This window comes from Octopus bimaculoides, chromosome 23, assembly GCF_001194135.2.
Source record: "Octopus bimaculoides isolate UCB-OBI-ISO-001 chromosome 23, ASM119413v2, whole genome shotgun sequence".
Lineage (NCBI taxonomy): Eukaryota > Metazoa > Mollusca > Cephalopoda > Octopoda > Octopodidae > Octopus > Octopus bimaculoides.
The window spans coordinates 12,191,870-12,203,653 of record NC_069003.1 but is presented as its reverse complement, the minus strand read 5'-3'; the positions used below and the strand labels follow the sequence as shown (position 1 = coordinate 12,203,653).

The window sequence follows — 11,784 nt, the reverse complement described above, 5'->3', positions numbered from 1 at the left end:
ATATATATATATATATATATATATATATATATATATATACACATATATTTGTTGCCTCATTTTATTTAACATATACATGCTGATACAAGACCCGCATTAGACTCCTCACTCGTATTATTATTGAACCGAGAGTTTAACTTCGGTCCTTCTATAGCACTTACATTGCCTTACCTGCCACCTTGGGTCTTCTGGATACCAATACCTCTCATATCTACATATATACATCATCTTCATCATCATCTAACATCTGTCTTCCATGCTTGCATGCATTGGATGGCTTGACCGGTTCCAACAATCCCAAGGGCTGCACTGAACTCCAGTGTCGTCTTTGGCCTGGTCTCTTCTTAATACCATCCACTTTACAGACTGAACTGTGTGCTTGTTTTTCATTCAACTGAATGGGGTTTATGCCAGATGTTGAAAGGCTAAAGTGTAATAGATGATCAGGCACAGATCTCTCACTTTCTCTCTCTCTCTCTCTTTATTTACACACAATTTATATATGGACAGTTAAGCTTATAATGTGCATTTCTACTCAGGGAGAAACAACCACTATGCACAAAAAAATATATATTCAATTAAAAAATGAGTACAAGTATTCATTGATTAAGGCATGTCCAATAAGGAGTATCTTTTATCTTTTACTTGTTTCAGTCAACTGACTGTAGCCATGCTGGAGCACTGCCTTCAAGGGTTTTAATTGAACAAATGGACCCCTGGACTTTTTTTTAAAGCCTAGAACTTATTCTATCAGTGCCTTTTGCTGAACCACTAAGTTACAGGAATGTAAACACACCAACACTGGTTGTCAAGGGGTGGTGGGGGACAGATACAAAGACACACACACACATAGATATATACACACATCATCATTATCATTGTTTACATATATCTCACAAGGCTTTGATCCTGAATTAAATGAAAAAGCAAAATTAACCATGGTGGAATTTAATATCAGAATCTAACTAGAAGACATTTTATTTACTACTCTACCAAATCCGTAAGTCCACTTGCTGTCTCATATGTTTGCTGGAACAGAACCGACCCAGGGTCAAACAAAAATGCCCTGTGTATATTACCAGCTAAGGTTCTTAAGAATATTGGGTAGATGGTTAAACCTTATATATGGTAGATTCTCATTTGGCCTTCTCTGTGATTGGCATTTTTTAGTGGTTTAAGTCATGTATGAGGACAATTGAAACTCAACTACAGCCTTATCAAGATATCCATGGGGACTAAGAGCATCGTCTGACAGATTTAGATTTTGAATGGTCAATTACACCATCCCCTGTATGTAACCCCCCTTTAAAGAACAGAAAAAAAAAAGACATTGGAACAATACAGTGACAACTATGCACTTCTGGAAAATACAATATTGTGATGCTGTATTATAATTTATTAAATTTACATTCACAGAAGAAAGAAATCTCATTAAAAATCTGTGAGAAAATAAATATTCTATTTGGAAAATTATAACAGTAAGATGAAGCCTGACTAATCTCTCTAGAACAGGTGTCACAGACTTATGTGTGACACTTAAACATTGTAAATGAGTCAGCTACTGCAGTGTTTTTTTTGTTTTTTGACCAGGCATGACATTGTAATGTCATGCCTGGTCATTTTGACTCTCTAACTTCTACAGACGCAGTAAATAAATACAGAATACACACACATACACACACACATATATATATATATAAGGAAAAATAATTTTATCATGAAGAACGTTTTAGTACCGGTTTCAGTTTTTGCGACTTTTTCAACTTAGAGTAAAGCATGAAAAACAATTAAATTGTGGAAAAATTAAATGAAATGTTTGTTTTTAAATATTTCCATATGCTGCTGAATACCTACAACTCACAAGAGTAAAAAAGAGAGACAGAGACAGACAGAAAAAAACGAAAGTGTCCCTTAAGAAAACATTTCATTTAATTTTTCCACAATTTAATTATTTTTCATGCTTTACTTTAAGTTGAAAAAGTCGCAAAGACTGAAACCGGTACTAAAATATTCTTCATGATAAAATTATTTTAGCATTTTCTACCTTGTCTTATTTTCTTTACACATATCAACTCATGTGTTACTTTTCAACCTTCTACATATACATATATACACACACTCACACACACACACACACACACACAGACACACACACGAGGGGTTGCTGAAAAGTTCCTGGCTTTGAGTAAAAGAAATTACAGGAGCATCAGTAATGATGATTTTATGATTTTATTCAATTATGATTTTATTCACCATATTCCCCTCTCAGATTCACACTCTTACTACAGCAGTCCTTCAGTTTTTCTGAGCGAGCTCGGAAGATTGGTCCTTCAACCAGGCCTTATGCGGTACCCTTAAAGCCTGGAACTTTTTGATATCCCTTCGTATATGTTTGTGTTTATATATACACACACATACACACACGTATATGTATATTGTTATCACCACCATTATCATGATTTAATGTCTGTTTTCCATGCTGGCATAGATTGGACAGTTTGAAAAGAGTTGGCAAGGCTGGGAGCCACACCAGTCTTATTGTCCATTTTGGCATGGTTTCTACAGCTGGATGCCTTTCCAAATGCCAACCACTTTACAGAGTGTACTTGGTACTTTTTATATGGCACCATCACCAACAGGGTCACCAAGGAATATTTTGAATTGTTTTTAGTTGTAATAGTTGCAGGGCAAGGCTGTGTAAAGAAGTTTGCTTTCTAATTATGTGATCCCAGGTTCAATGCCATTCTGAACCTTGTGCAAGGGCCTTCTACTATAACCCTGACATAAACAAACCAGCACCAGTTGTCAAGCAGTGGTGGAGAGGTCAACACAAAAATGCTTGCACACACATATGTATATGGCAGGCTTCCACACAGTTTCCATCTACTAAATTCACTCGCAAGTTATTTAGTTGATCTGGGGGCTATAGTAATAGACATTTTCCAAAGGTGCTATACAGTGGGTTTGAACCCAAAACCACATGGTTGCAAAGCGAGCTTCTTAATCACACAACCAGATTTAACCTATGACTCAAGGGCTCTAGTGTTATCACACCCTATGTCACACTGTGCCTGAGGGGAAAGTGTCTCTGGAGCATTGAACCACAACTTATATACACCCTGTTATACATACATGCAATGAGTGTACACAGTTTTATTGATGTTTGAAGGATTTGAACACATCCATTTACATGCGTGTGTGTGTATTTCTGCAAGTTACCTGTGCATATACATGCATTGTTGTGCACACTCTGCAAATTGGTAATTACTTGAGAAAGAGATGTTTATCTGTGAGACTTTCAGGTGCCAAGTTTGGTGTGGTGGTGGTGGTGGTGGCACGGTAACATGGAGCAGCATGGCACTTAGCTGAGTTCTCTCCATCACTCTACAACACTAGCAACATTACTAACGACAACAACACTAGTGTCACCCCTACCAACTCCATCAATGACACCACCAACTCCAGTGCAACTACCACCACCAACAACAACAACAGCAAAATAACTACCCTCGACACCATCAACGCTACTATCAACACCACCAACTCCACTACCCTCCTCCCCCACTCTTGTTGAATGCCTATCTTTCTCTACATCTCATGCTCCTCCCTCCCTCCTGTTTACATTTCTTTCCCACCGTCCCACTTACATCTCTCTTTCTCTCTCTCAGTCAGTTTTTCTCTTTCTCCTCATCTACTCTCAACACCCTTCATCTTTCTTCGTCTCTCTTCATAGTTGTTGTCCTCCTCCCATCTTTCATCATACCTTTCTCCCACTTTATTTTTTGCTTCACTTCACCCTTTCTATCTCTCTCTGTCTCACTTTGCTTCCTCTGTCTCTTCCCCATATATATATATATATATATATATATATAATCCAAGAGTTAGGGTTGAAGATCCAACCCACTAAGGGATAATATCTATCCAATATACTGCTGGGAGGGTACCCAATTATTGCTGCATATGGTAATGTATACATGCATAGGCATGTACATTGGAGTTTTTATGACTATTTATATGGTTTTATATACTTTTTGTAGGTTTTTTTTATGTGCCTTATATTTTTATTTTTAATTTTTATTCTTATTTTATATTTGTATTAAAATTTGGCAAAATTCATGTATTGAATTTTGTAAATCTCTGAAGTGGCCTAGTGAATCATGCATGTACACCCATTACATCATTTTCATCTACTAAGTATTCCAGCGTATGGGAGCTATATAGATAGACTGGGGCATGCCAACACTAGGCCGAAACAGCTGTAAGATTTTGTCCCTTCTCCAATTGCTAAATATCCTTTAAATTTGAAATCTTAATTGTTGGTATGACATGGTATGTCATAAGTGTCTGTATATTGTGTTTTTTGTCAATTTAGTTATAAAATAAACAGATTAATCAACAGAATACGGTGTCTGCAAGTCGATGGGTACCGCATATTCCCCTCCATTTTCTTATTGCTATATATATACACACACACACACACACACACACACACACACACACACACACATATATATATATACACACGCACGCACGTCATCATCATTTAATGTCTGTTTTCCATGCTGGCGTGGATTGGATGGTTTGACAGGAGGTGGCCAGCTGAAGAGCTGCCCAGGCTCCATGTCTGTTTTATGAATATTACACACACATATATTCACATACATACATACATACATATATATACATACACACACAGGGTGTCCCAGACTTAACTATCTGTAGTTAATTCTGGGACACCCTGTATATGCATGTACATCTTCCCTTTTATCTTTTCCATCCAGGTGTTAATGTGTCGAGCTAAGGTGAACAACCGGACATGTCGCTTTTACAACAAACTTGATGGTGAGTTTTTCCTTCCTTCCTTCATTATTTGGAATCATCATCATCATCAGTTCTAATGAAATTGAATTAAGGATAAATAACTGAAATGAGTAAGTCCATGTCCTGGATTAAGATACATCAGGTAGAAGTTGATGTACAGAATGATGTATGCAAAAAAAAAAAGACAAGAAACCCAACTTTATGAATTTGAATTTACCATTTAGTTGGAGAAAGAAAGATGATCTTTGCAGTATTTGTTAGAAAATCACAAAAGAAAGTGGAAGGGGAGTATTTTCAAGAAATGGAGAACTAAATTAATTATTTTAAAATTTCTCAGAGTCTATCCAGGTCACTATGTTACTTCTGTACATTGAGAGGTCACAGTTCCACTACTATAGACATCTCAGTTTTGCCATGGTCTCTATGGTTCAATGCCCTTCCTAACACCAACCACTATACAAAATATGAGGGGATGCTGAAAAGTTCCTTGTTTCAGGCCTAGCCTTCCAAGTTCTCTTACAGGGCTTAGGAAATCTGAAGGACCACTGCAATAAGTGTGTGAACCTTAGAGGGGAATATGTTGAATAAAATCATAATTAACTGATCCTCTTGTATTTTCTTTGACTGAAAACCAGGAACTTTACTGCACTCCCATGTGTACTGGGACTGTTTTATCATAGCACCAGCACTAGAGAGATGGTCATGTCATCCACCAGACCATAGTGACCTTGACTATGATTTCTGCTTCATTTATCTAACTATTTTACAGAGTGCCCTGGGTGCATTTTCATGGCACCAAGCACTATAAAATGCATACTGTTTTCTCTCTTGAGTGACATTGCTCAGACTGATGTTATAGTAGGGATGAGGACAGCTGCATAAAGAAGTGGTGATTTATAACTGTGGAGGGAACCTGTAGAAAAAGAGGATCCAGGAAGACATGGGTCAAGGTAGTAAAGTGTGATCTTCAAATGTTATGTCTCACAGAAGTGATGACAAGGGATTTGGACGTTTGGCAATTTGCTGTGCTTGAAAAGATACGTCAAGCCAAGTGAAATCCTAGCCATGGCTAGCACTGGTGACATATAAAAGGCACCCATATCAGTGACATGTAAGAGGCACCTAGTACCATCTATGGAGTGGTTGGCATTAGGAAGGGCATCCAGCTGTAGAAACTAGGCCAAAACAGACTGTGGCTTGGTGCGGCTCTCTGGCTTACCATTTTCAGTTAGACTTATGTTCAAACCAACTAGATCCTGCCTCTCACACCTATCCTACAAGGTCATTCTAAAAGTAAACTAATTATATCATCAAACACTCAAGGTTATAAGATAATCTGTGATTAATCCAAAACAGTGAAATTACATTTGACAGAGCAATCTGAATGCCAAAGGATTAAACCAACCATATCCAGCCCAAATATTTTGCCTGTTTTATACTAAAACAGGCCAGATCAAGCCTCTGACACCTATCATGGAGGCTTGTGGCTTAGTGGTTTGGATGTTGGACTCCTGATCGTAAGATTGTGGTTTCGCTTCCTGGACCGGGTGATGTGTTGTGTTCTTAAGCAAAACACTTCATTTTGTGTTGCTCCAATTTACTCAGCTGGCAAAAACGAGTAATTCTGTGATGGACTGCCGTCCCATCCAGGTGGGGAATTTAAACGCCATGGAAACTGAGAAACCAGCCCTTATAAGTTGGTATGACTTGAAAAGGAAGCTTTTTTTTACTTTTTCCTCACACCTACAGAACAATATCGTTTTAAAAATATGATAATCACTCCATTGAGATCTTAAAGCTACAAGATAATGCATGATTAATTCAAAACAATGTGAATAAATTAGCATGACATTTGACAGAGTAAATAATAAGCTAAAAGGTTAAGATAGAATGGTTGTATCATGAATATCTTTAATCATAGGCATACTTATCTGTTTATCCAGAGAACACCATTAAGGAAGAACTGGGGGAGATTTTAAGAATAAGTAAAAAAAAAAAAAACTCAGTTCTCTCTTTCTCTCTCTCTCTCTCTCTCTCCACTGCTCTGTTTTTGCCTTTTTCAGAATTGAAGAGGACGGGTGACCCTCGAAAGGCAACTGGTAACATTGTGGATATTGAAGACCTAGTTACTATTGGGGTCCAGCACAAGTAAAGTACTCCTTTATGTTAATTGATTTTCACTTGGTTTCTCTATCCCTTAATTAATATTAATTGATCTTCATCTTTTAGTTATCATAATTACATACACACACACACATCTTTTATTCTTTACTTGTTTCAGCCATTAGACTGCGGCCATGCTGGGGCACTGCCTTGAACAATTTTAGTCAAATGATTTGACCCCAGTACTTTTATTTTTCTTTAAGCTTAGTATTTAGTCTATTGATCTCTTTTTGCCGAACAGTTGAGTGATGGGGATATAAACACACCAACACTGGTTGTCAAGAGGTGGTGGGGAGCAAACACAGACCCAATGACACACACACATAGATGTATATACGACAGGCTTCTTTCAGTTTCCGTCTCCACTCGCAATACTTTGGTCAGCTTGAGGCTATAATAGAGGACACTTGCTCATGGTGCCATGCAATGGGACTGAACCTAGAACCATGTAGTTGGAAAACAAGCTTCTTACCAAACAGCCACTCCTGCACCTACATATCTATATATCTATAATATAATATTATGTAATGGTTCTGGTTAGTGTAGGGCTACAGTAGAAGACACTTGCCTAAGTTGCCATGCAGAGGGACTGAACTTGAACCCATGGGTTAGTGAAGCAAACTTCTTAACCATCCAACTATGCCTGCCCCTACATCTGTAAAGTCTCTTACAATTTTCCCTGTTACTTACTCCATGTTTACTGTTGGCAAACATGTAGGTAAGTATACATGCAGAATCGTTAGCATTTCAGATAACATGTTTCATGGCATCTTCCAGTTCTTTACGTTCTGAGTTCAAATGCTGCTGGTGTCAGCTTCACTGCTCATGCTTTCATGATTGATAAAATCAGGTACCAGTCATGTACTGAGGTCAATGTAATCAATCATTCCTTCCCCTAGAATTGCTGGCCTTGTGCCAAAATTTTAAACCAATGCCATTATTAATTACCATTAAGCTGGCCGAATCCTTAACATGACGGGCGAAATGTTTAGCGGCATTTTGTCTATCTTTATTTTCTGAGTTCAAATTCTGCCAAGGTCGACTTTGCTTTGCATCCTTTCAGGGTTGATGAAATAAGTACCAGTTACGCACTGGGGTTGATGTAATTGACCAGTCCCCTCCACACCAAATTTCAGATTTTGTGCCTGTAGTAGAAAGAATTATTATTATCATTATTATTATTATTATTATTATTAAGGTGGTGATCTGGCAGAATCATTAGCATGCTGAGCAAAATGCTTTGCAGCATTTCGTCTGTCTTTATGTTCTGAGTTCAAATTCTACCAAGGTTGACTTTGCCTTTTCTCCTTTTGAGATCAATAGAATAAGTACCAGTCATGCTCTTGGGCTGATATAATCGACTAGCCCCTCCCCACAAGATTCAGGGCTTGTGCCTATAGTAGAAAGAATTATTATTATAATAATAAATGTGGCATTTTGGTAGAATTGCTTTCAATTTGAGCAAAATGCTTAGCAATATTCCTTCCGACTTTTTGCACTCTGAGTTCAAATGCTGTCATGGTTGACTTTGTATTTCATCCCTTTCGGGGTTGACAAAATAAGTATCAGTTGAACACTGGTGGGGGTCAATGTAATTGACTTAAACCCACCTCTCCGACATTGCTGCCCCTGTGCCAAAATTTGTAATCATCATCATCATCATTATTATTATTATTAAGGTGGTGAGCTGGTAGAGTCATTAGTACGCTGGCAAAATTCTTAGTGCATTTCATCTGTCTTCGTGTTCTGAGTTCAAATTCCTCTGAGGTTGACTTTGTCTTTCATCCTTTCGGGGTCGATAAAATAAGTACCAGTTGTATACTGGGGTCGATGTAATCGACTCTTCACCTTCCCCAAAAATTTCAGGCCTTGCGCCTATAGTAGAAAGGATTATTATTATTTTCTTGTCTGGGGAGAGTCATTCTCTTTTAGTGCCTTATTATTTAACACACTCACTGGTTCAATTTCCAGTGAGTGGAAATCTAACCGGTGAGTGTGTTAAATAAGACACTAAAAGAGAATGGCTCTCTCCAGACAATAAAATATGCTTCAAAACATGAATGCACATAAAGAAACTTGCAAACCAAATGCAAAAACGAAACTTTTATTATTATTGTTGCTATTATTATTATTATTATTATTAGATTGTGCCCCTATTACCTGTCAATAGATCTCAAGAAGGATGCAGATATAATATTTATGCCGTACAACTATCTACTTGATCCAAAGGTAAGAAACAGCTTCCTTACAGTTTTCTTTTCTTTTCTTTATTTTTCTGTTTCCATTTTTGTGTTATTTTGATTCTCTCCTTCACTTGTTTCACTCATTGGACTGCAACCATACTGCGACACCACCTGAAAGGGTTTAGTCGAACAAAATCTTGCGTCAAGGATTCTTAAAGTGTTCTGGTTTCATTGTTTTTCAGTCTCGCAAGTCAAATGGTGTTGAATTGAAAGGCAACGTCATTATATTTGATGAAGCACACAATTTGGTAAGTTCTTTCGCTTCGTGATATTTATTTCATCCTTAACCATTATTATATTGCCCTCAGTTTCTTTTTAACCTCTTTATAACCATCCATCCTCAAATATAGCAAGAGGTACACATACACACACACACACACGAATGAGACCGATAGAATAAGTACTAGGCTTCCAAAGAATAAGTCCTGGGGTCGATTTGCTCGACTAAAAGCGGTGCTCCAGCATGGCTGCAGTCAAATGACTGAAACAAGTAAAAGAGTATATGTGTGTGTATATATATATAATACACACACACACACACACACACACACACCCAAATATGTGTATATCATCACCACTACCAGCACCACCACCACCACAATCACTACTGCTTCATTATCATCATCATTTCACATCTGCCGTACACGCTGACTGGATTGTGTGTGTATATGTATGTACTTCTGTATGTGTTTTTCTCTCTCCACCCCCTCTCTCACTATGTATATATGTATATGCGTGTGTGCGAGTGTGAATGTCTTGGTGTTATACTGTATCTAGTTTATTGATTTTCAAAATATCAGTAAGGCTGTCTTTGGTCAAATTCTTACATCTCCATTTCTTAATTTAACATACAACCGGCAGAATTGTTTACACACCAGACAAATGCTTAGTGGTATTTCATCTGTCTTTACATTCTGAGTTCAAATTCCGCCAAGGTCAGCTTTGCCTTTCATCCTTTTGGGGTTGATAAATTAAGTACCAGTTGCGTACTGGAGTCAATCTAATCAACTGCCCCTTCCCCCAAAATTTCAGGCCTTGGGACTATAGTAGACAGGATTATTATTATTATTATTATTATTATTATTATTAAAGGTGGTGAGCTGGCAGAATTGTTAGCATGGTGGACGAAATGCTTAGCGGTATTTTGCCCTTCGCTACATTCTGAGTTCAAATTCCATTGAGGTCGACTTTGCCTTTCATTCTTTCAGGGTCGATAAAATAAATACCAGCTGCACACTGGGTCGATGTAATTGACTCATCCACAAAAATTTGAAATAATAAATAATAATAGTTATTATTATTATTATTATTATTATTAGGATGATTATTATGGTGGCAAGCCAGCAAAATCCTTAGCACACTGGGCAAATTGCTTAGCAGAATTTCATCCGTTTTTATATTCTGAGTTCAAATTTCACTGACGTCAACTTTGCCTTCTTTTCTGGGCCAATGAAACAATTACCAGTGAAGCACCTGGGGTGGTGGGGAGATGAAATTGACTGCCCCACTCCTCCAAAATTTCAGGCCTTGTACCTATAGTCGAGAAGATTATTATTATTTTAGCTAGCTTGCTGGACAAAATGCTTAGTGGCAGTTGGTTTGTCTTTATGTTCTGAGTTCAAATTCCACTGAGGTCGACTTTGCCGTTTTTCCTTTCGGGGTCAATAAATTAAGTACCAGTGTAACGCTGGGGGTTCAATGTATTCAGCTAGTTCCCTCTCTCAAATTCCTGGCTTTGTGCCTTTAGTTGAAAGGATTATTATTATTATTTTGGTTGCAGCAAGCTGGTGGAACTGTCAGCATGCTGGACAAAATGCTTAGCAGCATTTCGTGTCTTTATGTTCTGAGTTCAAATGCTGCCAAAGTTGATTCTGTCTTTCACCCTTCTGGGGTTGCTAAAACAAGTACCAGTTAAGCAACATAGTCGTTTTACTCCCTACTTTGAAATTGCTGGCCTTGTGCCAAAATTTGAAACCATTATCATTATGATAATGATGATGATCTTGTTTAACCCTAGGCCAGCCCTGATCAAGTACATTTATGATTTAAGATATTTCAACTGTGACCATCGAAGCGTTTTTTTTAAATTTTTGTTTTTACAAGCAGTGTGCATCTGTTGTTGGTCTTGTTTAATCTCCAGGCTCACCCTAGGGTTAAAGCAGGCTTATGATCAAAGGCATTCCTGTCCTGACCATCACATCTTTTTTTCAGACATAATGTATCTCAGTTTGCTTCCTAATGTAGTCCTTCCTTTTTCAAATGATTTGAAGGAGACATCGTTGGTGTTTCTAGCAGATCGAGTGCCATGTAGAGACAGCTTTGTTCGTATCTTTTATCTTTTACTTGTTTCAGTCATTAGACTATGGCCATGCTGGAGCACCATGTTGAATGGTTTTTAGTAGAAGGAATTGACCCCAGTACTTTTTCCTTTTTAAGTGTAGTACTTATTTTATCGATATCTTTTGCTGAACAGCTAAGTTACAGCAGCATAAACACACCAACACTGGTTGTCAAGCAGTGGTGGGGGACAAACACACACACATAATCACAGGTATGG

At 37.7% G+C, this 11,784-nt stretch overlaps 1 protein-coding gene across 1 annotated transcript in view; it reads left to right on the top strand.

Annotated features, from left to right (window-relative positions):
• Window positions 1-9,521, top strand: part of LOC106884328 (regulator of telomere elongation helicase 1) — a 65,537-nt gene extending 56,016 nt beyond the window's left edge. The window contains exons 6-9 of the mRNA XM_014935662.2: window positions 4,782-4,842; window positions 6,885-6,969; window positions 9,129-9,213; window positions 9,410-9,521. Of these exons, the coding sequence (XP_014791148.1) occupies window positions 4,782-4,842; window positions 6,885-6,969; window positions 9,129-9,213; window positions 9,410-9,496 (318 nt within the window). The 3' untranslated portion in view covers window positions 9,497-9,521. The remainder of the gene's footprint in view (window positions 1-4,781; window positions 4,843-6,884; window positions 6,970-9,128; window positions 9,214-9,409) is intronic.
• The last annotated feature ends 2,263 nt before the right edge of the window (window positions 9,522-11,784 follow it).